Source organism: Aphelocoma coerulescens, chromosome 1, assembly GCF_041296385.1.
Source record: "Aphelocoma coerulescens isolate FSJ_1873_10779 chromosome 1, UR_Acoe_1.0, whole genome shotgun sequence".
Lineage (NCBI taxonomy): Eukaryota > Metazoa > Chordata > Aves > Passeriformes > Corvidae > Aphelocoma > Aphelocoma coerulescens.
In genome coordinates, this window is record NC_091013.1 from 115,102,035 (window position 1) to 115,129,641 (window position 27,607).

The 27,607-nt window shown below is 47.4% G+C and overlaps 1 protein-coding gene across 2 annotated transcripts in view; it reads right to left on the reverse strand.

The window, feature by feature from the left end:
- Positions 1-27,607, reverse strand: part of IGSF3 (immunoglobulin superfamily member 3) — a 95,056-nt gene that overhangs the window by 57,985 nt on the left and 9,464 nt on the right. For both annotated transcript variants that reach the window (XM_069025182.1, XM_069025181.1), the window contains exon 2: positions 9,120-9,497. In XM_069025182.1, coding sequence (XP_068881283.1) covers positions 9,120-9,497 — 378 coding nt within the window. The remainder of the gene's footprint in view (positions 1-9,119; positions 9,498-27,607) is intronic.

The window sequence follows — 27,607 nt, forward strand, 5'->3', positions numbered from 1 at the left end:
CTCTGTGGAGGCACACGAGCACAGAAACCTGCACACTCCGTGCCTCTCCCCCGCCAGCCGGTGCTCCGGCAAGGCTGCCAGGAATGCCAGCGGGCTCTGCCACTGGCACTGGGAGCGGGTCCCCACGCCAGGGAGCCACCAGGCCATGCTGGCTACCCAGCACCTATCACTGGCGGGGAGGTGCAGGTGGAAGAAGAGATGGGTGTCCCTGAGCTCCCCTCCAGCGAGGAGGAAGCAGCCCCTGGAAAGCTGCCGAGTGCACAGGAGGGAGGAGGCCGGTACCAGGCTCTGCCCATCCCACATTACAGCCTGCTGGCTCCACCACCTGCTCGCCTGACCCAGTCCAGCTCCTTCTGGCTCTCCTTTTCTGCGCAGTAATTTTTTTTTTTTTTTTGTCTTCCAGAGCTTCTCTTAGTTGTGCATATAGTGAAAAAGTAATCATCTGGGGGAGGATGGGGGGGAAGAGGTTCAGGGATGCCCAGAGGGCATTAGGAGAATATGTTAAATTCAGGTTGGGAGATAGCATTAGGTTGTTGTCAACACCAGGCAACCTTTTGCCCAAGGCTTGAACCTAGGATGCTGAGTAACCCACTTGTGGTAGAGCTGGTATTCAAATGCACCAGGATCTCTAACTAAAGATTTTTCTCTCCTCCTTAGAAACCTTTGCATCGTTTACCTCTTCTCAGCACATTGTGTCAATATACACAAACATCTTATGCCACCAATCCCTCTACTCAGAGGGACAGACTGAGAGGCATCCTATAAAACAATTATGACAATTACGATTACCGCATTTTACCAGGAACTGGGAAGAGTCAGCAGGAGAAGCAAAAAGGGCACATGGTCTGAGCAGAGTTGCTGTTTTCAGCAACTCCCTTCAGGGCAGCAGAGGACCCCAAGCCTTGCAGCCTCATTGACACTGAGGAGGCAAAGGGCTCAGCAAAGAGCAAGTGCCACATTCCCATCAACCTGAGGGACGCCTGAGAGGAGCCAGACATGGTTAGAGAGCAGACTGGAGGGCACGACTCTGAGCCTTGAGGAAAGAGGCTTTTTCAGGAAAGACTGCTTTAGTTTCCAAAGATCATTTTAGCTGACTGTTCTGATATTACTGTTCAGGCTCAGCACTGCACAGAAACCCACCCAAGCAAAACACTGCAGCTCTTCACAGTCTGAAGGCAAGTCAGCATTCGGGATTCCACGCCTGCCTTCCTGACAAGGAAGGGACATAGAAAGTCTGGAAGCGAGAGGGCTCATTTTAAAGACAAGCCTAGATCTGCGAGCGAAGGGCTGTGCAATTGCCTGAGGCTACATTAATTTACATTTTTAGAAATGCCTTTTAGAATACATTCTTTCTTACAATGCATCGGTACAAGGGTACAGATAAGTCCAAAAAAGGACACATATTCTTATCGTAATTGTTCTCCACATGCTAGCTAAATTTAAAAAAGTACCTCTGCCTCAAAGGGGACAATACAGGAAAAACATATGGAATACAGCGATGTGTTCCAAATGTGTCTAATGCCAGGTTTTTGAGAAATGGGTAGGTGGATGGCATAAAAAAAAAATCAGTTCTCCAACTGAGAGCCCTTCCCACAAAGCAAGTCATGCCACCAAGTTGCTCATGGTTTTGAGGGACAGGGCAGAAAGGCGAGGGAGGGGGAAAAAAAACCCAAAGAAAGAAACAAAAGAGCGGATACAATGGATTATCCATTTTTTAGGCATAGTCTGCCCACAATTTGTTCCACTTCTCCTGCACAGACAGAGGTACAGAAGTGATGTCATGTAATACAACAATAAGAAAGTGAAAATCAGGCAAGCAATTCCAAGAGGAAAGAAAAGGAGATGGCATACTGCAACAAAACAGGAGTAACTGGAAGTGTTCAGCAGGAAAATATAGTACCAGGGGATGAGATAAAGACACACAAAACGAGTGAGCCCTGCCCCGCTATGCGAGGACACGCACAGAGACTTCTGTTGAAAGCCATCAGTTCTAACCTGACTGCTATCTACAGAAGAGTGGTTTAGGAAGCACAAGGAATAACCAGCCCATGCAATTCACTGCCAGATTGTTCATGACTAAAGCACAGGGTTGCCTGTGCCGCGCTCCCACGCCCCTGCCCACGGCACTGCGGATCACCGGCCCCCCAGTCTGGCAGTGCCTATCAGCCTCACAGCTTCTGAGAGGGGAAAATTGGGTGAGCTTAGGCAGCTACACTTCTAAGATAGCAGAAATGACTAAGCAGGACAGGAGATGAACCCTATTCTGCATTATTACTAGGCAGAGCTGAAATATAAGCCTTTGTTTTTAACTCCCGCTATCTGAGGAGCTCAAAGCACATTACAATTATTTAGCTTAGACTTTGTGAAAGGCTTGTGTGCTATTATCCCTAATTTTACCAGCTGGAAAATGGTGAGGGAGATGGAGCCCGCCATATCCAGGGACATGCAGCAAGTTGGCAGCACAATAGGGCCCGATGCCTGCAGCATCACAAACTGGGTGCAATTCCCCAGGCTGTGGCCATAGGAATTGCCAGAGGTAAATATGTTTACCTCTCCTCACTCCTCCCCCATTAAGAGACAAACACTTCCTTTCCATCCACAGCAGGAAGAGAAAGGAAAAGCAGAGGAGCATAGGTCAATTTTTTTGTGAAGGTTACTATAGAGAGAATTAAGCATGTAAAGGAGGACAGTAAGAACAAAATACCCTGTGTCTCGTTGCAAAGGACCACCTATAAGAAGGCATTTGATTTTTTGTTTTTTAAAAATCCCTTTTTAATGTCAGCTAAAGGGTAATTTGAAAGTGAAGGACATTTTACTCCTCTGGGGAGCTAATTACTGCAACAAGCACAGCCCAAACAGGCAAAGATGAATGTAACTCACACAGCACAACACCAATCCTGCAGCTCACTTTGGTTAACTCACACAGCTTGGCCAGATAAGGCACACACATATTTCAAGGAGGTAGCCAAGCTGCTGAGACAGACTCAGAGAGATCAGGACAGCTGTGCTTAGGATTTCCAAGTTCCACCTTCATACACCAGAGCAATAGAGACAAACTCCTCCAACCTCACTAGAGAAATAAGAACAATAAGAAATATAAAAAATATGCCAGAAAAAAATAGAATTTGGGGGTGTAAAATAGGTCCTTGCTGTTCTCACCTGGTTGAGATCATCAGTGTTACGCTATTATTTAGCTCTGAGCCTCCAAACTGCTTTATTTAGCACCAACCCTCCAAAATGCTGCCTAAGAGTGGTTCCTTTCTGCAATGCAGCCAAGTAGCTCATCACAGGATCATAGGACAATTCAGGGTGGAAGGGACCTTGGGGGTCTGTCGTGCAGCTATAGGGTCAAGCAGGGTCAGCTATAAGGTCAGACAAGGCCGTTCAGAGCTTGATCCTGTCAGGTCTTGAAACCCTCCAGAGATGAAGCCTTTGCAACCTTTCAGGACAGGCTGAACTGCTTATTTCGATTTTTGCCCTGTTGTTGCTCATCTGCAAAAAGCCTGGTCTCCCCAGGACACAAGCTGCCCGCTCAAGTGCAGTGACAAACACTTTTCCCTGTCTCTCAGGTGAAGACAAAGAAGGAAAAGCACATAAAGAAGAGCCCCCAAAGACTTCTATCAGAACTGGTAGGTCCTTGTCTCTGAGATTGCCATCTCTCTCTTTGACACCTGCCTCAAGCAAAGCCACCTTCAGCCCTGTTGACAGCTGGAATAAACCAGCAGCCACGGAGGTCCACGTGCCCCACGCGGAGAGAAGTGACTGCTCTCATCCAGGTTCCCAGGAGCAGACTGTGCTCTCCCAAATCCAAACTGTGACGTGACATTCTCCCTCCACTCTGTGCACAGACAGATCACGTATGGCAACACTTGACAAAGAAGAAGGGAAGCTGCTGGCAACAAGCAGCAGCAGCTGGTATGGGATAATAAAATTCTTTCTTTTTCTTGCCTGCTACACACTTTCAATCTCAGCAGAGAGATACCGGAGGTTTTTGGTGGCAAGTGCAGCAAGAGAGACCTGCTTTCTTCTCTTCAACGCTTATCTGAGACACATGCAGCCCCCTTCCTTCCAGTGCTAAGTGTCTGGCCTGCATAAATCTTTCTTCCACCTCCGGTGCCACCAAAGTCTCTCAGACACACCCTACAGATGTCCTCCCTGTCCCAGCTACGGGCTTGCAGGTGGCCACATAATTAAATGTCACAGCTGCAGGGCACAGAGGATCCTGAAGACAAACTCCTAAAGGCATGGTCTAAGTGCCCATGGACTGAGTACAGGTCTGCAGAGAGCTGCAAGTGCCTCGGGCAGCTCAGCATTAGGAGATGAGACCCCACCACGCGGAGCCACAGCCAGCCCTGACGTCAGGCAGAGAGGCAGATGGCTCTTCACCCCAACAACGCCCTTGCCCACCACCACTCCTAAGCATGGCACAACGTAGAAACTTCACCACAATGGGGCTACCAGCCAAAAAACCACACAGAGCCCCTGGGAGCCATCCCAGGTAATGCAGGACACAGGAGAACAGGGCAGAGGCCAAGGCACCAACCCACCTGGGCAGGATGAGACCAGTAAGAAACGGCAGAGAGAAGTGTGGCCATGCTGACGGACAGCCACTGAATAGCACCTAGCTAGCACGAAGCTTCTCTGCCCTCTGTGACCTAAGCCTGGCTGGAAGAAGGTCCTGGTGACCATCCCTGCAGGCACTACCAGCTCCACAGCAGCTCCTGCCCACTGCAAAGGCAGCTGTGTTTGAGTGCTCCTTGTTTCTCAAGTCTGCACTGACATTGCTTCTTCCCAGCCTGTGGTACCGTGGAGACTGTGGTCTTCTCCCATCCAAACCCCTTTCATTTTTTTGCTTTAACTTGTTTAGGATTGATGCAGTACAGCTGCTTCCCCCAAAATAAAGACTAAAAGAGCTGCCGCCCCCTCAAGAGCTTTGAAACCTTTCCTCCCGCTCTATCACTACCTGTTTAAGAAAAACCTCAAAGCTTGATTTCTTCCCTCAAATCACTTACTCTGAAGAAGATCTCAACATTTTTGGGAGCACAGATGAAAAAACACTGAGATAAAAGTCTGACGCTTCTGAAGAGGTTAGACCTGGGCCTCTTCACTGTTACCTAAGTAAGGGTACAGGCACACAAACAACTCATTGCAGAGATACAGTGGAGTACAAATTTGCAGTGACTCACGCTCCTTGAAGGAACTGCCACGTGCTCAGTTCTATCCTGCAGCAAAACACAAGTTTGCCCATCAAAAGAAGCACAAACCAGCACCTCAGTTTGCACTCCTGAAGCTTCATCACCTAAACTGCTGTGCAGAAACCTCCTCTTCTGCCCATAATTTAAGAGTTACTAAGAAAAGGGATAATTCCAGTGACAATCTGGAAAATACTGCTGTCCTGTCAGTGGTGACGCTGTGCTTCTGGGATGCTGCCTTCCTTCACCTGCAAAGCCTTTGCTGTCCTTAACTTCTTAGAAAAGTGAATGAACAGCCCACACTACTTCTCACAACCAGCAACAGGCAGGACCCCAATACAATTGTGTGCATAGTCCCCAGACCCACGATTTAATCAGTCCAATTTAAGTTTTGTAACTCCCCTCTTCAGTACGCTCAAGTGTCTTCCCAATTCAACCACAAAGCCAAAATTCCTATCAGTTGCTTAGAAGCCTGATAGGGGAAGTTTCCAAAAGCAGCCAAGTCTTCAGCCACTAGTGCCTAGCTAGTTACAAGTGTAACACGTAGGATCTCTCTTTAGTCACCATAGAGAACGATGCACTTGATTTAAACAAAGATGGGACTGCTCTCCAGATTTGTCCTTTTCTGTCTTCTGATGGCAGGTATTGCCTGAACATCTACCTTGGGCAGTGAGCTTGGTGTTAAATGGGTGGGAGATGAGATCTTCTAAAATCTTTTCCCCTCACCTTAAGTAAGAGAGCATGAACTAGCCTCAGCAATTTTTGTCCGCCTCAGGGAACTGAAATCTGAAGGCAAACAACAGAGTTGCAGACTTTGTACATGGGCTGATCTCTTCTCATAAATCAATCACAAGGCTGTGGTTCCACAACATCCTGAAAAGCAGCACCCCACTTTTTTTCTTTTTTACTCCACCTCCCTCAGTACCTGAAACTCAGTCTGAAACGTCCTAAATTCTCCTAACACACCTTGCAGCCCAGGTATAACTCCATCTTCTCAAAGGTGCAGCTCAGAGGGGGATGATAAGAGGAGCAGCACGATACAGAAAGGCTTGTTTTTGAAGCAACTGAAGGAAATTTAAGAGTGGTGAAGAAGATTAGGCCTTGATACACATGTTCGCATGGCAGAAGGCCTTTGAACCACATGACTGGCCTCATTCCTAGCTTCAGTGAGATTAGCACTTGTGCTGCATGCCTAAACTCAGATAAGAGTCCCACAGAGTGCCTGGGGAGTACTTCTTACTCCAGGCCATCAGAGACATCAGGTCTTCAAAGTGCTACTAGACCATGGCCAAAGTCTCAGTGAAGGAAAAGGCAGCTGGAGCTGACACTAAAAATGGGAGAGGGACAACCAACCACGCCTGCTGTTCATGAGATAGACAGAAGTGTACTTTCAAGCCAAACTGGCATGTCTCTGAAGCTGACAAGATTATTTTTCAGCAGCCTCGGAGCCCTGGAGACACAGCCTTCAACAATGCTCAGATGGCAGGAGCAGAACACATCCCAGCTGCTCTGCTGCAAGCTGAGCTGTCCCGGGGCAGACAGCAGCCCCACATGCTGCTGCACCAGTGTCCATCCAGCTCCCCTGTCACAGGGCTGTATCATGCAGGTGGAAAAGAGGAGAAACTCCTCCTCCAGCTCTTTCCTCAAACCATGGGACACAACAATTCCAAGGTCCCAGAGCAGCAAGCCTAAAATCAACACTGCTTCAAACCCATCCACTTCACACGTAAGTGGAGAGAATAGAGATGCTAACAAACCTGTCTCCCTTCAGGCTTTGCTGCTGCCAAAAAAGAGCCACTCAATCTAATGAGTCAATTAAAAATTCATAACTGGATGAACAAAAAAAGAGAAAAGTTTGGTTCTTTTTCTGAGAAAATGAGAACAGTAACTCTCCTCTGTACCTCTTCTTGCACATACTCTCTGCAGAAAGAAAACCAGCCTGAAAATCCCCAACCTGTAGTTGAGAGCTAAAACAACAGGAAAATAAAGGACACGTGATCTGCCCAGCTCTGCAGAGAGGAGCCCATTTCCCCAGCAGGACTTCAGGGTCCAACAAGGCTGAAGTCAGCCCCAGTTCCCACGAATGGGAAGCAGAGGGAAGGCTCTCTGTAAGGGCCTGTTGTCTACAGCTCACTGTAGGAAGCACTCTGAAAAATTCAGTTTCTGTCAGAGTTTGGCTAACCCACAGAAAGCACTTTACACAGATGCACATGTTCAAAATGCAAGTAACCCTAAGTCATTTCTGAAGTGAATTTTCAGTAATGAATTAAGCTAAACCAAATCAGGGCCCAAAATCCTGAGCGCGAGCATCCACGAAGGGGCATAATGTGATTTAACTAATCCACTAAAAGTTACTTTAGATCAATTTTCTTGAGTATCTCTGACACATGTAAGCCCCAAAGCCAATGTCCTCAAAGCACTGCTCATGGGTGCCCAGGGACTCCCAAATCTTACTGTGGTTTGTAGCTGTGAAAAGGGTAGGACAGAGCAAAAGCAGACCAACCCAGCTCTGATTCCCCAGACCCTTGGAGAGCAGTTGAGGAGCTTCACACTGCCCAGCCACTGGATGTGCTGACTGTGCCCAGCTGCAGCTCCCTGGCAGAGCAACCCAACATCCAACCCCCCCTGCTCCCAGACACGTTTTTTCAGCAGGTGTTGGTTTCAATGGGTTTCACTCCCCGAGGTGATGTTAACAGCAGCAGCACTGACTCAGTCTTGTTTGAACTGCAGTGGGAACTGCAAATCTGGGCACCTAAAACAAATCACGGAACTACAAATAAAAAAATAGAATACTCAAGGCATCTGCCTCCCGACTGCTCATGGACACCAGATGGGAAAACAGGCACCTAAATAAGCACCTGCACCCATGCTGCAGAGCTTCACCTGGGAGAGTGGCTGGGCTGGCACCCCTGAAGGAAAGAAGCCAAGGCCACGCAAGCTGAAGGCAAGAAGCTCAACCCAAACGAAGGCTATTGTGATTTAAATCACATCCTGGCTCCTTTCTCACTGGAACTTCTTATGTCAACACAGCCTGAACCAGCAACTCCACCACGCCTGGGTAATGTCAAAGTGGTTTCCAAGCTGCAGGTTCACAGACACCACCTAAGGAAAGCAAGCCTGCTTGCTGTCTGTGGGCTTAAACTTGCTAGAGGCATGTCTGTGTTGGGAAGGAGCTCTTTTAGGGGTCTTTCAGCCAAAGAGTTGGATGGAAGCCATTTGACTGCTGTTAGCTGAGTTAGACACTTGGAATACAATCCTGTTTTAAGATACAGAAAGCAAGCTGAAGCTTGAGAAGGTCAAATCTTCTAGTCAGAGAAGTGCCATGGAAATACTCCAGATTTTAAAGAACTATTTTTGATTTTTCTAAAGCAAAGCAAAAAAAAAAAAAAAATCCCAAACCAACTTCTCCACACTCATCTACAGACAGCTCAATCTGATCGGTGTGCTGGTTTCGGGATGCATTCAGCACTGCTGTAAGAGTCTGAAGATGACCATCTCTCCTGTTCACTTTTATGTGCTGCTCATTATTACTCCTCTCTTCCCTGCTCAGCTATTTCACCACCTTTGGCAGACAGCTCTCTCGTCTGTGACTTGTGCCATCTGATACAGACTCCCTGCTCCTTTCCCTCCACGTAAATCAGTTCCACATCCATCTTGCTTTCAGCTATGGCTTCAAACATTCCTCTGCCCGGCCGTGCTGCCTGATGCCTCATTTTTATAAGGGCCTTATTACTGAAGAAAGCTTGCTGCTTCCTGTGCCTCTATACTGCGATTTCCTGCAACTCCTACCACTGTGCCACCTGCTCTCCACTCCGGTTCTCCCTCACAGGATTTTCATCTGCCAGCCTATACAGACCACTTTGCGCACAGGGGTTCAAGGGTTTGTCACCCCACTGGCCCAGCCACGCCGTGAGCAGGACAGCTTACCCACGAGGTTCATCTTGGCGCTGTAGCTGCCGAAGTACCTCTCGTCGGTGTTGGGCGTGTGGCACTCGTACTCGCCGGCGTCGCGCTCCTGCAGCTCGGTGATGTGCAGCAGGACGGCGTCCCCCTGCAGCCGCTCCACGAAGATGCCGCGGCTGCGCACGCGCTGGGTGTAGATGGCGTAGGGGAAGGAGGGGTCCACGGTGCTGACGATCTGCACCTCCCGCTCGGGGGCCGAGGGCAGGTAGATGGACCACTGGAAGTTCTGCTCCGCCGGGCCCTGGTAGCCGCTCACCTTGCACCACAGGGTGATGTGGGACCCCTCTGTGCGGTACAGGGGTCCCTCCTGCACCGTCACTTGCCGCTGGGCCAACGCCATGCCTGTGGGAGGAGAGGAGCCCAGGGTTACTGACCAGCAGGCAATCCCTACATGTACACCCAGATACACCCATCCTACCACCCCTTTTCTATGGCCATGCTGGACCAGGCAAGTCCTCACACCCCATTTTACAGCTGGCACATCGGGCTCTGGCCCAGCACCCTCCCGAGTCACACTGGAGAGTTCTTGCTGACTCAATGGATGTGTTTTAAAAAACACCCCATGAAAGAAGCAGCAGTGAGGTAACATAAACCCCTTGTTTGGAAGCAGTAAGAACCCAGGCGTGAAAGGGCAATGCACCACACAGTAACAAATCAGAAACTCAAGGTGACAGGTCTTTGTTTTCAGTACTCTTACTTTCCAACTCTTACCACCCCATGGAGAGAGGCCCCTGTGCAATCCAGGGGGCTGCACTCCCTCCCTTCGGTTGCTGGGCCACCCAACTCCAATGCCCCAGGCACTCGTCCTCCATCAGCAAACCCGCCAGGGGCCGCAGCTGGTACAAAATCCCACTCTTTTTCCCCAAACCCAGCACACCTTCTCCGTTCTCTCTTACACTTGTAAAGGCACACAGAGAAATACCAGGTTTCCAGCATTGCCTTCCCAAGCCTGTCTGAAAGGTGTGCATTTAGTACATAACAAAACCAATCAAAGTTAATGGAGGGAGTGGGCACTTTACACTAGAGCTCAGTGCCCGGCTGCTGAAGTCAGGGCCCAGCACCGTGCCCGTACACACGCAAACGTGCGCGGCACAAAACAAAGACAGCCGCGCAGCACGGTGACTGCGATCCGCTGTATTTTTACACAGATTATGGATGGCTGGCCCTTGGGCTCATGGCACATTACCAGCACAGCCCTCCAGGGGCCAGATAAATTACAGCAATCTATCTTGTTTGTTGCTACATCAAAGGCTCGAGGTCTGGAGACCACGGTGGGTGTTCATCGGTTATTGAGTTACCAGCAGCACGCACACATGGCAAGGCCAATCCTGGCTTCTGTGACTGCTTGCTTGCCATCATAAAACAGCAATAAGCCGATTTAAAGCAGGTCCTGCATAATCACGTTTGCAAATTTCATCCTCTCTGTGCGTGTGTATGTTGGGGGTTTCCCCCTCTCCTCTAATTTTCAATAACAATGCTCAAGTCCAGAGAAGAATTTAACCTTTCAAAAACTGGCATCTTGCAGGGGAAGAGGTAGCCTTGAATCTGGGGTTTATTGATTCAATAAACCTCTGGACATCGATGTCCAGATATGAAGTTTTTCTCCACAGCCAGCCTGGACTGGAGCCAGGAGAGATGGTTCTTAGCAGCTTAAAACAAATTGTGAAAAATAGGTTCAGCACATCCATCAGGGCATGCAGCTGAACAGATGGAGTGCAATTCAAACTATTAACTTGGGCTCAGCTTGCTGCTGCTCCAAATTATGTTTCTTTTTACTCTTTATGAAATAATGTGATTTAAGGGGAGGACGGGGAAAGCTAGCACATTTGAAACAAGCAGGGAGAGGAACAACAGAGGCAAACACTCCCCCACTGTTTGCTGTACTAATCTCTTCATCCTGGGGAAAGATACTGCTAGAGACAACTAACACATCTAAGGTGCAGACAGCCTCTTCTCTCACCCCACAAATGCCAAAGGACAAAGCAAATACTACAGCCTTTGAAGGGAACTGTTTTCAAAGCAGCAGGAAGGACAAGATCTTTATTACATACCTAAAGACAGCTCATAATCCAATTTTTGTATTCACATGTAGTCTTGCTACAGCATACAGATATCCCACATGCAATGACAATTAAAATTGCACCACAAGGCAACCATGCACTGGGAGGAATTAAAAGTTGCACACATGACACTCATTCAAGCATTTCTCAGCTAAGTGCACAACTTTGTTTATCAGGCTTTTAACATGGTGCTGGATTTTTTACACAGGAGTTTTCCAACTATCTGGTTGAAAAATAGCATTTTATCAGAGATGTGTACCGGACTTTCCAAAGCTCACTGGAAGTTCACAACACTGGGGACCCACAGCACAGATTTTTGGTAGATGTCAAATCTCACCACCCTCATGGTCAGCACTAACGTGGGCTTCCTTCTTCCCTTGTCAGTAGCTTTTAGGACCTTGATTGTAACTCTACCTGGAGTCCTCCTTCAGGTTCTGAAGAGACCCACTTTCTACATTCCTCCTCTTCTATTCCCTCTTGCAGTGGATTGCTGCACCTTCCTAATGCAGCCAAAAGTGAGAGAGTGTTAAGAGCCAAAGAGCTCCTGGTTTCCCTTTCTGGCTCCAGAAGCCTAAGAAGCTGAGGGACAGAAGGAAGACAGTGCAGAGAAAGTCCTGCCCAGCTCCAGTATGGATAGAAGACAAAACAGTCAGGCTTTTGTTACCACCTGCAGCAGGTTTCTGTCCCAGAGGTGAGACACAAAGGCTCAGAAGTTGGATGAACAGGCTAGATCTCCAGAGGGGCAAGGAGCAGCACATCCACAGTGCTGTTCCCTGTGCCTGGCCGTGAACTCCTGCTCCAACACAGCTGGGCACAAATGCTTTTCAACACCTTTAAAAAATCCAAACAGCAGAAGCAGAAATACTTCTCTGAAACTATTTTAATCAAGAAAGGAAACAAGAAAAACAATCAGCCTGAGGCAGACATCCACCAGTACATGCTGTCCTCAAACAGTTACCTTTTGCATGATGTTTGGCATTTTGCAAGCTCTGGGAATTGCTACATCCACAACACACAGTATTAAGAAGAGAACTGCACTTCCTAGCGAGCAAGAGCTCTGATTAACAAAAATAACATGTCTGAGATCCCATTTAAACTCTTCTCATTCCCTCCTAAAGCGAGAGAAGAGCTCACTGCAGGAGGATCTGTGCGCTCCACACCTTCCTTAGGATGCCCAGGAGACAGTGATGGTGGCATTTGGCTGGTACTGCACTGACACAGCTGGCTTTTAATTGCAAATCCAATATAATTTACTGACAACGCAAGGGCTGATCGGAGGAGGTAGCGAGCCAAGTGCTACTTTAAAATTAATAAGAAATTATAGGTTTGTGCATCTGTTTTCTTCCAAAAGACAGCAAATCCCATGCAATAAGGAGGAAGCCATTCCCTGATCCTTATCCCCTACAGATCTGGGCTGTTGTTGACAGCCTTTCGAGCTAGGAGCAAGCCAAACAACAGCCAGGCAGCTCTCAGCTCACCCATCTCCCAGGCCCCGGAGCTGCACAGGGGAATAAGAGCAGTGGCAAGAGGGGACATGCAGCCAGGTGGTTGAACTCAAGCAGCAAGAGACAGTGCAGGACCCGGGGAACCTCAGATGCCCAGTACCTGCACCACCCCTATGCCAACCCACCCAGCAGGCTCCAGGGCCACTGCAAATGTCATGGGAAACAGCTCCAAAAAGCCAGGAAAAGGAAAGAGAAAAATGCAATGTCAGAGTCACATACTCACACAAGTCTCCCTTGTCACACCACAGCCAGGATTTCAATGCCTCTCCAAGAAAGAAAGGAGCAAGAAAGGAGCATCAAGCATCCCTGGCAGCCAGGCATCTCCCCCAGCAGTGCTGCAGCTCAGCTTCTGAGTACGCTGTGTCTTTGCAAAACCTGTATCCTCACAGCAACCTCAGATAATTTGGGCAAGATCTGACCTTTCCACAGAGACACACACAGAGCTCAGAGCTCAGGTTTTTCACATGCAACTGGTCATTGCAGGTGCCTGAGCTGAAGTACTTTGAAGATGCACTATTTCAGAAAGTGCCAAACACTTACCCTCTGGGAAGGAGGTGGACCTTCAGGTCCCTTTCAGAAGAACAGGCGTGCAAAATCTTCCTGAGAACATTGACTCATGGCTTATTGCAAGGGACAGGTGGGTGTAACGGAAGAGGGGATGCCTGAGCACACAGAAACTCTGCCACAGCATTGACAGATTAAAAGAATAAATAAAAACTCATGACAGACTGATGAAGAGCCTTCTTGCACAAATATTCTCCCCATCTCAGACCATACAGGTCACGTCTGCACCACATCCAAAGGCACTACAGCCATTGTAGTTATCTTAGATATCAATAATCACTGCCAGTAGTTGTTTAATCCAAAGGAGAAACTTGAGCTCTTATGAGTATTATCGTGGGTTTCTAATCACTAGAGAACAACTGAAAAGGTCTTGATATAAATATCTTCTTGGCATAGATATCTTCTATAAGCACAGGGCTAATAGTGGTAAACACCAAATGGATTATGTAGTTTGAGGGGATATTTCTACCCCCGCAGCTTTACAGCAGCTTTCCTTCACTGAGAAGCTCTAAAGTACTATTTGTCAATAACTGACAGTACTAATCCTAAATTTCCTTTAAAAATTACTTTGTGCCTTTGACTACAGTTACTAGACAGAACACACTTCCAAAGAGATCCCTCTCCCTTTCACAAATACACAGCAACACATCTGGGTTTTGTTGTTGTCACTTTTGTTTGTTCAACTCACAGGCGCTCCTGAGAAAGTGTCAAGAGAAGAGCAACAACGAGGATAAACACTAGGGAATGGCTTCTCTGTCAAAAAATAATGGAATCTGGGGAAAAAAAGGTGACTTGAAGGGGATCTGGTAAAGGTTTTTTCACAAATACATAACCATAGCAAGGACAGTCAAAAATTTGACCCTTTATCATCTCTTCTAGTTTAAAAACCAAGGGCCATCAACCAAGACTTGCCAGATCCAGATTTATAACAAGTGAGGCAATTTTTGCAGCTGCATACAGCAGATCTGTGGATGCCCTTGCCAAAGGATACTGGGGGTATGGAAAAAGTTTACATGGGTCAAAATGTGAGTGGGACAAGCACTTGAAGGAGGGCTACTAAATAGGTAAATCACATCAGGTTCATAAGGCTCCCAAAACAAGCTACAAGTGCATAGCTGCCTGCTTACAGCTTTTTGAGGCATGATGCTGAGCAAGGTGCAGGATTTACTCTGAAGTGGTACAGCTGTCCTTGTGCCACTACATGACCCATGTCATTACAGACTGTACTCTTCAACAATGTGGGGCACACTATGCCTTGGTTATGATACAACAGAAGCTAAAAAACTTAGCATTTCAGCTTCTTCTCAAAAAGCATGACTATTTCTGCTCTGAACAACTGAATGGGTTCCCTCAAAACATCCTCAGAACTGACATGGGAGCTTGTGCCCCTATGCAGGGAAGGGAAGGGGAGCATGCATAAATCCTACTTGGCTATGACAAATTAGCATCTGTGGCAGACCATAAGACCTGGCAGAAAGCCCCCAGTAATGAAGACAATTCAGACATAAGTGCTAAAGGGCAGTTATGCTAAAGTGTCTAATTCCAAGCTTGAGGGATGCTCCAGGCGAGCTCAACCCAAGAGCAGGTGCAAGTGCACCACAGGCTGTGGCCACTGCTGCCCTCCTGCAGATCCTGGGAGGAGGCAGGGGATCTGCAGGAGCCCAGACTGACCACCTGGCCAGCCCCTGCACTCCAATGCATGCGATGGTGCCGTCTGAGGTGAGGCAAGTGCCAGCAGACTTCCTCCTGCTGTTCCCCATGTCCTGCTGCTCCCTGTGTCCTGCTGTCCAGGAGCTGCAGGCTGTGGCATCACCCCTCCTCAGCGCTCCCACTCCCCTGCCCTAAAGCAGGAGCACTGCACCCTGCACAGGCCTTTGCTTCCAGTGGATTACTCAGGGACAGTTAACATCCTCCAAGCTCATATTCCATCTTAATTCAGATTAATATTTCAGTCTCACTTATGCATGAGGCCTCCCAGGGGATGGCCCTTCCTCTCTCCCTTCTGTCACCCAAAGAGGATGCAGACAGGTCTTGCCAAACCCAGCCCATTACTTAGTCCCTGCTTCTTCTCTGGACTCCACAGCAGGGTTGCTACCCACGAAACAGTAATTCATTTCAAGAAGGCTCTTCCAAGCTCACCGTTGTCCAGCCACTGAGAACGCTTTCCCAGGCAGCCATCATTATTTTTTTCCCAGAGGCTGAAGACTAATAAAATCTCTGAGGGAGACTCTGCCCCACCAGGCAATGCCAAAACAGAGACAATCTTTAAGCAACACATACCTGCTATTCTGTGAAGTCTCCTGTTAAGGCACACAACCGAAAATTAGGTTTGAGCTTAATTTTTGCATAAATGAGTCACAGCAGGAACAATCTTCCCTACACTGCAACCTGCTGCCAGATGGAAAAAAACAATGCTATCAGAAGAAAACATGTGGTAAGCCCCCTCAGCCCCCAATAGTGTAAAGCCTCATTCTGGGAAAATACAGTGTTTTGCTTGGTGTATTTTTTGTCATGCCAAGAGAGCTTAGTGTACTGAAAGGCTGGCTGGAGCCACCTGCAGAACAACTCTGTCCCTATTCTCCACCCTTTTGCTTTAATGTTTAAATGGTACCACCAAAAGGACACCCGATCCCCTATGCTCTTCCTCATCCATTCCTGCCACCATCCTGCCACTCCCAGCACACAGACCATCCTTCCTAAACCAACTCATAAAGCTATTTATTCCTCATTCAAATTCCTCCCACTACTGAGCCAACTAAGGATGGCTAAGTGGCGAGGTCAGCCAGGAGCAATTTATACAATAATTGGTATGGAAATATCACAATCAGTGGGGGAATATCAAAGCATGGGCAAACTAGACAGGAGCCGCCAAAGCAGCTCTTTGTTCTTCCAACAACACTGCCTTCCCTCAGCTCTGCTCGCTGCTCCGTCTCACAGCCACTCACTTCCACAGCAGATGTTTACTGTCTTTTAAGAAAAATGTTTTCAATAAATATGAAAGAGGTGACATTTCTTTTAATCACCATAGATTGTTGTGGCCTGTGACTAGCTTCCCAAGTTCTGACTGTAAAAGAGGTCTTGTACCTCTGCTATAATTATGCATCCAGCCAGACATCCAACCCCCTCGCCAAGATCAGAGCCATTTTACATCCTTTGGTTCTTCTCAGATCTGGCCCTTACACTGACAGAAGACTTCCTTATTTTCCCCAGTATGGCACTGGTATTCTGCAGATGCACAGTGTGAATTGTGATTTCTTCCCCCCGTTTTTTAAGCAAACTACATCCTATATGGGTGTCACATTCCTCTAACTGCTCCTTCCCTGTTCTACAATTAGGCATGTTAAAATGTGCTAGTTTTAACATCACAGCATATTCTTGAGCCACAGATCATCTGTATTACTACAACCTTTAAACTTCTAAAAATGCTGAAAGGATGAAAGAATAATTCTTTATCGACACTGGACTCTGTGAAGACAAGAAACAATAGGCTTGGACTTGAAAGCAGAGATTCAGACTAGTCATGGGAGCTAGCTACATGCCCATTTCCCAGAAGCTAGGAAAGCAAGGCACCAGAGAGACTGCTTTGTGAGACTGAGGCGTCTCACACTATAGCTTCCTCTAATAGACATTTACTTTCTTTGAGGATATCATAAGGCAGAGATGAACCTGTCCCAGGGGATGCATGATACAAGATCTCCCTGCTCTTACAGTTCTATCATTCTCAATCATCCCACCAGAAAGTATATTTAAAGTTATTTTGCTGCACCGAAGCCTGAAACTATTCTTTAATATAGTACAGCTTTACTATGAAAAGTCCAAGTACTCTGTGTCCAGAAGCCAGCCAGCCATGCCTGCGGTCAGGAAAAAGGAGCAATACCCATAATAACCAGAGGAAGGAGGATGGCTGGGCAGTCCTTCTGCACACAGATCCCTGAGCTCTGGAGCTCGTGGTGCTCAGCCTCCTTACTTCACAAGGGCTTTGAAGCAGATGTAAAAGGTGAGTAACAACACATGCTGGTGCACAAGGGACAGACTGAGCTGGCTGCCCTGCTGGTTCAGATTCATAATGGTAAATGACTGTTGGGGGCTCAAATACCTTTGTGTGACACACCTACTGCTTATTGCAGTTTTACTGTTTTCCTGCAAAGATGCCGAGAAAAAAAGAATCCCTTATAACCTGCAAACCTTGTACTCACCAAAGTTTTGACTTAACCCCCCCCAGAATGGCACAAAGCTCCAACAGCACTACAGGCTCTTTTCTATACTTAAAGTAGAGCTTGTCCTGTGAATCATTTAATCAACTATTTCTCTTCCTCCAAGGTCAGAACACGACCTTTGCAGCCCTTTTTCACCTCTCAGATCAGCATGTTCTTCACATACTCTATCCTTATCACTATGGGAAGAACACGCGAGCAGAAGCTCCCTGGCAGATTATGCTTATATTGGGAGTATGCAGGCAGGAAGTGTTGGAGTGCCCACACAGTACTTCTAACTTGCACTGTTCCTCGTGCCTTATCCTTAGGAGCTTCTTCTTCCTTACAGCCCACTGAATACCTGCCCTAGTGACTTGTATCACTGCTGCTGGTTCCAGGTCTGGTTAAGCACTACAATACACAGCACCATGTACAGTGGTCTGCTGGAATGCCCAAGGCAATGCCTACTTTTATAATTTCCAATGAAAAGCAGTGATGGCTTCATTACTACCTCCCCAGCCCGAGTTTTGAAACTGTCACCACAGGTACTCCCTGTAAGATTTAGTGCAGACCTGCACAAAAAGTGAAGTCTCCTAAGATTCCTATGTGTGCTTTTTCTTGTGTTCTTTTAGCTCTTAAAATACACGTAAGGACACACCATTTATCCTGGTGCCTCTAGTACTGCTCCCAGACCTCTAAAAGATTCAGCACTGCCATTCTAGTACCAAAGCTATGAAGCACCAACACGCATTTTGGACTGCTGAACCCTCAGCTGGTATGTGTTCCCAGCCTATCAAGAGGAGGGGCTGAAATGAAATTGTTTGGAGCATCAAAGCTAGGTAGGAAATTTCTGGCATAGTTCATTATGCCCTCCAGCCCCTGTATTTCTTTTTATTATCCTTCTTTAGTCTTCAAGTCCTATATGTTCAACATCCAGGGTCACTCTAAGAATTGTCAAACATTATTCCCCGTGTTATCACTCACTCTCAGACAATAAGAAACTTCATTTTGTTTCACAGTCAATAACGTTTTAATGTCACTTCTCTTTTCATTTTCCTGCACGCTCTGCGATCCCTTCCAATATTAAAGAACAGAATGCCCCTATTATTGCTGTAATTCACCTCATAACATCCCAGATGCTTAAAATACTCTCCCAGGAGAAAAGAGTGTAGAGTCCCAAATCTCACCTTCACATTATCCTTGCCAAGAGGAAACAGCATTTACTATCCAGCCTTTCATTAAAGGAATTCCCTCTCTTTCATGAGATTTCTTAAAATATTTCTGATGCATGGAGAGCCTGGTTTCTTACCCTCCCTGAAATTTATTTTTCCTCAAGAAAAACAAGGCCTCTCGTTCTCTTTATTTAAAAAACAGGAAGGAAGGACAGACATAAAGCACCTCCCTCCATCTCCAAAGAATGTTTTGGCCCATCTTTCCATACTCCTTGAAGTTGCTTATTTGGTTTCTTGCCCTTCCCCTTGCTCCAAGTGACTCCAGATTTTCCCTTGCTTTGGTACAGATGACACTTAGGAGTCCAGCATCCTTATTTTCTCTACAACCTTGACCTGCATCTTTGCTCTTTCAGGCAGGGCCAGAGCATCTCTTTTTCAACCTCCAAACTGGAAGCCTCAGGCAGCCATTTATTAATTGCTTAACCCCGAATTGATTACCTTCCAGAGAGAGAAACGTAACAACAATCTGTTAAATATTGACAGGCTGGAAGAGCTGGTGACAAAGTGCCCTGCTGCACATTCCCTCCTACCTCCCGGAGAACACCATTCCTCCAGCACTCCAGCTGTATCCTTAGCCATGGGTCTGCACCTGCTCCCCACCTCCTTTGGAGCACACAGCTCTGCAGAAATAACACTAAAAAAAAGCTCACAAGTGTAATATCTAGGAGAGAATGCAGCCGGGGCAATCTCTTCCTCTTCCTTCTGGCATGCTAAAGAAGCATTTGTGCCCCTCAGCCATGACCATTAGCACGAGAGAACATTCAATTTGCAAGGCAAAGCTGCCATCTTGTACTCACTCCTTCAGCAGAAAGAGCTTTCAAGTAAGCAGCAAATTGACTCATCCCCAAAGTCAAGTGTACTGGCTAAAAGCATGCATTTCTCCAAGATAGTTTTCCCACTGTAGTGGTTTTGGTTCAAAATACTCATTACTTACTTTTTACCTTCTGTGAGATAAGAATTGCCCGGTTACAAACTGAACCCGCTACACCCACCCCACCATAAAGGATCACAGGAATATGAAGTATAGCCATATAACAGCAGACAGTTTCCATTTCCTCCCCACAAACTCATCTGGATTCTTCCCTGTTCACTAAGCAGCAGCAACATGCTGCCTCTCAAAACTTCTGTGATTCAGTCAAGACAGCATCCCTGAAAGACAGACAAAGATGCAGGGAGATTCTTCAGCTACCTGCTGCCTTTTTATTGCTAATTAAGATGTTAGAACTCCTTGTCTGCATACACTGTAATTTATTAGTTTGACATGCTACACAGACTATCAGCAGTTGTCACCAAGGCTCTCATTTCAAATGGGAGGACAGGAGCTTTCTGGCATTTGGTAAGGAAAACAGAGAAAAACAAAACAAAAAAGGGGATGCAGAAGCATTTATGTTACTATTTCTTCCAGGCTGGGAGGGAAAAAGGTACAGTCATTCCCTCCTAAGCACAGTACTACTACCAGTGAGTAAAAAGGACAATCAGATGAGATTCTCCTCCCTGAGGAGGAACAAGCCCACGCACCAGAGGGAACTGACCAGCTGGAAAGCACAGGAAAACACTTTTTATACTAAACAAACAAACAAAACCAACCCACAACTGTGAGGGGTAACTGCACACAGGCTGCCCAAAGAGACTGCAGAGTCTCCATCCCTGGAGATATTCAAAAGCTGTCTGGACGTGATCCTGAGCAACCTGCAGGAGGCTTGGACCAGATGATCTCCAAAGGTCCCTTCCAACCTCAACTGTTCCATGAAGGACTCTCCAAAAGGACTGCATTCATTCACCACTGCTGTAGGCTCAGTTACCTTAGCTCAGCACCAAGCACCTGCTCAGAGCAGCCTCACTGCAATAGATTCTCTACAGAGAGAAGAGTGGCAAAAATACCCTCATCCCAGGAGATTCCGTTTAAAAATGTGGTTTCACAATGCAGTTAAGCTGATCTAGCTACCAGCTGCCATGGCAAAAAAGCAGTCTTGCTTTCCCACTCACTTTATTCCTAGCAACATACACACACTCCTCTCCCCATGCTTGACCTCCACATGAGCTGAAAAAAGAATGACCCAAAGAAAGAGTTACTGGTTTTCACCAATAGAGCAGGAACACTTTTTTCTTTGGGGGACAGGGGCAAACAACCCTTCCATTTAGCAGCAGGGAAATTGCACCAGCTCAGCCACACTATGAGAGACAGCACCTTCAGAATGCCAGCAGATGGGTCAAGAGAGGGCAGGGAAGGAGAGCAGGGAAGCCTGTGAGGAAGCACCAAGGTCTCTCTCTGCTGGGAGACCCTGATGGCAGGTCTCTTAACAGGCCTTGCACAAAGGCAGCAAGTGAAAAAGTGCTGCAGGTGCTTGCTGTAGGTTACTCCCCATCACACAGAGTAAAATAAAAGTTTTCCAAGCCACCACTTTTAGCAAACAACCCTAAGAGCAGGAGACTTAATGAAGCCTAGCCTCCCATGCCTTCAGGAGGGAGGCTGTCTCTGAGACTAATGACTTGACTGCAAGCTCCAGCTGGAGCTTCTCCTACAGCTGGCACAGTCATTTGGAGGCTCTGCTGAAGCCCTTGAAGAAAAGGGTCTCCTTCAGTCCCCTGTCACTGCCCTGACTCAGCTACCTACTCTTCACAAGGCTTGCAGGAACTCGTTTGTTTCCAAGCTCTCTACTCCTGTCAAATTTGCGTAAAATTGGCCAAAGGGCTTCCAGGTTATCCAGAAAGGGGTGGCAGAGGCAGTATGATCAGATAAGCCCTCTTTCTCTGAGAACCCAGCCTGAGGAAACACAATGAGAGGCACAGGCTGGGAATCAAAAACCACGGAGGGAAGAAGCACTAAAAAGACAAGGTAGAACAAGGCTAAGAATGGCTTTAAAAGGGAAGACACACATCTTGCATTTGGCACAGCAGAGGAGGAGGAACTAATTTGAGAGTTCAGGGGAATCGGCAGACAACAAAAAACCTGAATGAATTTCAGAGGCAGAGATGGATAGGAAATGCTGTAGCCTACACTCCAGAAAGACCCAGGTGCGTGCCCGTGCATGTAAGTAAGCACCAGAGACAAAGGTTAAAATTTTGAAGTGAACAGAAATACTAGCTTGTAACATCAGCAGAGAGATGCCACTCCAGTTTTTATGAGTGGACAAAATTACAAAGAGGCAGGGACTGTAGGAAGAGGTGGACAGGGTCACAGAATAGACCCCTTGCAGCCACACAAACACAAGCCCTGAAGCTGGTATACAGGGTAAACTCACGAGATCATAAGAAAAGCTCTGTCAGCAAGGCAGGAAAAGACAGACAATAGAACTTAGAGGATCTCTCCAGAAAGAGACCAAAACTGGTTATTGCAAGGTCAATTACAAAGTCAAGAAAGGTAACATTTCATCACAACCCCGATGCAGAGCAGTGGGGGCTATTAAGAAAGCCCTTGCGAAGTAAATCACAGAGACAGACTAAACTGGCAGAGGGCTGGGAGGCAAAAGCTCCAGACAGTGCATCCCATGGGGCTTGCAAAGGACACAGCAGCTGCTGGAGGAGGAGGGGATAAAGCAGCTTTGCATTGAGGGAGAGAGGCTATGAGTAGGAAAACAAATGACAGAGACAAGGGAAAATGAGTTGGGACCCTTAAGACAAGCAAAAAGGTTAGAAATTCTACCTTCGTGAAAAGCGTGGAGAAGGAAAGCAGGACAGGGCAAACCAATAGGTAAAGACAGACCCTCATTTGTGTGCCAGTTCTCTTCATAAAGTTGCTACAGTTTGAGAAGCAAATCTGAAAGTGGAGAAGGGGCTATCCAAGCTTGGGGGGAATATCACCATCAGCATTCAGTGGAGAAAAAGTTAAAAGTATTTACAAGGGACAAGAGGGAAGAGGCCAAGCTCTGAGATGGAGAGGTCAGAATGGGCAGAAGACTCATGACAGCCTCACACCACTGCATGAGAGCAGGAGCAGAAGCAGCAGATGGTGGAGATGGGAGAGAGGGCAGAAAAAGTGTCCCAGGGAGGGGGGGGGAGATGCCACTGTATTGGTGGTGTACACAGCTATGGGGCAGAAATACTGATAGAAGAGGAGTGGGGGGAAATCCAAGTCCAGGATGCAGAACGAGGAGTGGCAGGGGAGGAGAAAACCAGAAAGACCCTGAAGGGGTGGAGCAGTGCTGGCTGAAAATCAAGACATGCAAAAGCCTGGCTGGCAAGCCAGGTACCTTGTTACAGCATGGGTGATCCAGGCACAGGAAGGAATGACTCTGGACTAACCAACAGCATCTGCTGAACAAGAGAGGCCCCAGCCTTCAGCACCAAGACAGGAACGACACACGAGAGACGCAACAGAGCAAAGGGACACAACCTTAATGACTGCAAGTCTCATTTGATGTATGGAGTCAGGGAAAAGCTGCAAGTTGGATTTCTTCAGGATTACAGAATCAGCTCAGCAACACCACACCTCGGGCACCAGCCCCAACACCCTTCTACCTCCCAGAGCAACGCATCTCAGCATCCACAGGATGAGATGGGGCAGCACGGCCTGAGATGCTCCAAAGGCGATGCACCCTGACTTCAGGAAGAGCAGATTTGCCACTGTGCAGGGCTGCAGGTTTATCTGAAAGTCTGAAAGAAAGCAGAGTCCCAGCTTCTAGACACAGACAATGTGTTTGAGGGTGACTAAACAGCATTTGTCACTAAACAAAAAAACCTTCCCTAATCAACTGAGAAAAGGAAAGGTGGGGGATGAGGTAAATCTTTCCTCTGCTCATACACCACTCTGAGCATCCTCCTGCCTACACTCCCTGATGAGCAGATGTATGCAGAAGTTTTCATCTGCAGCTACTTACTTAGCAAAGCCTAGTCCCCTCTGATCAGGGAGTTAAGGAAAGGCTTATGCAGCTACCAGAAAGGGAGGGTTTTATTTATCTGATTTCAACATGCCCAAGTTATCAGACTCTAGAGGAATTCAATTAATGAGAATAAAACTCTTGTTTGATGCAAGTCTGGAAGGGTGCAGTAGGTTGGTTTTTTTCTGTAAATAGCTGCACCCCCGAGATTTTACACTGATTATAAGCCTTAACAGCGACCAACTGATGCAAGCTGAACAGATACAGCAGCTGCACCAAAACACCACACACACTCCAGATCTGTCAGGGACTGACAGAGCTGGAGGAGACCAGCACAAAGACAGGGAGAAGGGAGGGCTGCAGGGCCAGGAAGCGGGGACAGCAGTCTCAAAGGAGCTGCTGAGGCCATCCCCATCCTCATCTCATGGCAGCAGACTGCAGGTGGTGAGGGTTGACACAGGTTGCACCCACTAGCACAGCTTTTTGAGTACCTGCCTACAGCAGCTGTGAAACGCCACCTCCCAAGACGAAGGCAAAATCAAATGTCCTGCACAAGCTCGTGAGGCAAGGCTTGGGTACCACAGGCACTTGGCTGCTCCTGGTCAATGTCCCAAAGCACAGAAGCCAGCCCTGGAGCCCAAGCCAAGCAATCCCTGGCTGGGAAGGTGCCCCCATGCCCACACAGCCGCCTGCTCCCCGCCAGGCCCTGGGGCGCCTGTCACTTGGTCAGGGCTTCCTGCCACCACAGCATCCCCTGGACCCTCCAGTGAGGAGGGAGGATGACCTGTGGGGGCAGCAGGGGTGAGGGGACCATGGCGATTCCCATCTTAGGCCAGGTCACACCAGGTAAAGGTGCTGAGCTGTCACCACCTGTGACAGAGCTCCTGCCCTTCCTGGCAGTGTCTGTCCCCGCTGGCTCTGCCCGGGCCATGCCCTCTCACCCACAGCCACCCAGCGAAGCGGCACAGATGGGGCACAACCCATCTCCCAAGGGGCTCCAGCAATCCCAAGGGCTGGCCCCAACATTTTAAATGTGGCAATGGTCAGGCCTGGGCTCGGGCTGGCCTCCGGCACTGTGAAAGAGCAGGAAACGAAGAATTCTGACGGCAATATAGGCTTTGGAGAATTTTACTCAGATAATCCTCTCCTAAGGTTGGCCAGCTGGCTTTAAAGGAAACAGACGGAGGAACATTACAAATCACTGAATCAATGGGAACCAAACATGGGGCGCAAAACTCTTCTCATACAAACGTCTCTTTTTAAATCCTGCCATGAAGAAAAGCACAGCTCCCAACACTGCTCCCAGGGGGTGCTAGTCCTAGGAGATTTACCCAATGTTTATTCAATGCACATTTCTCCAAAACCCACATAGTATATCCAGCCAGGAAACCGAACAAACATCCCTAATTTCCTTTGACACCTCCTAGCTACACTGCTCTGACAAAAGCAACCAGAGCCATCCAGTACCACTGCATGCCAAAAAAAAAAAAAAACAAACAAAAACAAAACCAAAAAAAAGAGAAAAAAAAGTAGGAAAAAAAAAAGAAAAAAGAATCCCTGTTATCCCTGTTTCCTTACTAAACCCCTTCAACATGGTGAGCCAGCAAGAGGGAGGAATCACAGGCCAAACCAGCCAGATTCCATCAGCTGGTCAAGACAGCACCAATAATACCTCCTGGCTGTATACTTGGGAAAGACATGTAGGTGTTTCTATAGTCTACTTAAACAGAAACCTCAGGAACTCTCCCCTCTCTTCCCTAAGGGAGATTCAAGACATTTGAGGTTTAACAGCTGCAACAAACAGCGTCCTCTTACTAGAGAAAATATTCAGGAACAAGATAACAAGAGACACGGTTACTGAAACAGGATGAAAACATGGAAAAAGCCTCTGGGGTCTAAGTGCTGCTCTAATGACTGCAGACTGCTACTCAGAAAATCTGAATTCAAGTATACAGCTCTCATCACCACTTGCAGATCAAATAGGAATGGCAAGATGCAAATCTTGCTGCCTGCAGAAGAAGTAATCTAAGACACCATTTGTGAGCAACCCACTAGCAGTGCCACAGCCCCTGCAAACACAGAGAAATAAAAACCTGCAAATGCCCTTGATCTTGCATTCATTCCCCAGCAGATTACTGTGCTGAACCCAAACATCACCACTTCAATGTCTGGAGCAGTTGAGGGCACAGTTATTATTACACATGAAATAGCAAGAGTATATATTCTCTATTGAAATTCAATTGCAGACATGGCAGATGGGTTAAAAAGATGGGTTAGAAGGAAAATAATGCCAACTATTCTCCTTTAAAATAGTTTTAAGACCAGTATCTTATTTATTTCACAGCCAAGAGTTAAAGCAATTCTACAAAGCCAACTCAAAATTAGCAGATATATTTTTCCCTTTACACTAGAAAAGAATGCAGATGCTAAACCTATTATATAGACAGTGAAGTGTCATCAGAGCAAAGAAGGCAAAAATAGCTAAGTTATCTGTAAGATGACTAAGCAAATAGATTTTCAAAAATATGCTTTCAAAAACGACACCCTTTTCTTAGAGATGCATACATCCGTTTAGCTTTGTTAATTTCTCAATTCTTTCTTTTGATAATTTATTTTTGGCCTCCCACTAGCATACTTCCCCAGAAGCCTCACTTCACCCTACCCACACTCAAGATTCGCATCCACATACGGAGGATGATTTAGAAAACGATGCTGATCACCCCAGTAACTATGGAGAATCTCTACTGCAGCACTTTCAGGATCATGTACATGCATTTCTTTTACATCTGTCCATCCATCCACTGGAAAACTGGACTGCTGCTATCTCCCACCCTGATTTCTACCCCCTCTTCATCATCCCTACCTATATCTCAGGGGCCTTCATGGCTCCACCGGTACCTTCCAGGACTGATGAACCCTCCTTTCGCACATGACCCTTGCTCCCATCATTTCTGCAGGTAAGAAACAGCCCACCTCTTTCCCAGGCCACCACCAGTGCCAGGAGAAGGAGGTTGCATGATGCCACCTGAGGAACAGCAGTGGTTAGAGGAATGGGAGCAGCAGAGCTGGGTGCTGCTCCTGCAGCTGGGGTGGGAGCCACATTCCCAGCACATCTCTTTACCACATGTGCTGCCAGCAGCCAGGTTTAGAGGCTGCTGGTATCAGCTATGGTCATGCTCCTCTGCACATCTTGCTCTTCTACCAACACCCAGATATCTCTGTAGGGAAAATTACTTTCCTCAGATTACATCTCTTTAGGGACTTAGTTGGCACCCACACAACTGCAGCCTCTGGTAATCTACATTTCTGAGGTAACAGCAGTAGTTGGTGCTTGGCCAAGCCTCCCACTGAGTCATTTTTCTGCCACGCCAAAGCCCTGCATATGGCTCCCCTCTGACGCTTCCTCTCAGAAGGATGGGTACCCTAAAGAGGCTGATTAAACATTGGAATGGGCTGCCCAGGGAGGTGGTGGAGTCACCACCCCTGAGAGTATCTAAGAGCCACTGGACACAGCACTCAGTGCCATGGTCTGGTGGACATGGTGGTGGTTGGTCACAGATTGGACTTGATGACTTCAGAGGGTTTTTCCAGCCTAACCAATTCTGTGATTCTGAGGCAGCTCCTGCTGCCTGCCCTGTCTGCTGCCAGGAACCCTGCCCTCATCCTCCAAGAGCCAAGCACAAGGCCCTGGGATCCCCTTCCCAGCAAGCAGGCTTCCAAGGCTCAAACCCATTACACTGAGATCATTAGGATGCTTTTAGTAACGTATCCCAGTGGATCTGCTAGAGCAGCTATTAGACATTTGACACACAGCAAATCTTTCCTCACACTCACCCCTCTCCTCCCTACACCCTCCCCCAAAATGAGCCAATCTAAAAAACCAATGGGATCCAGGCAAGAGCCAGAAGAAGGGCGACAACAGCTTCTACACTACCCCATGCGGCTCAGGGCAGTCTCAGAGAGCTTTCCCCACTGCTTCAGGAGGAAACAAACCTCCTTCCCACCACACATTTGCAGCCACATTCTTCCCTGCAAAGACTAAAAGAAAAAAGAAATTGTCCAAACACCAGAGCCAGGCACA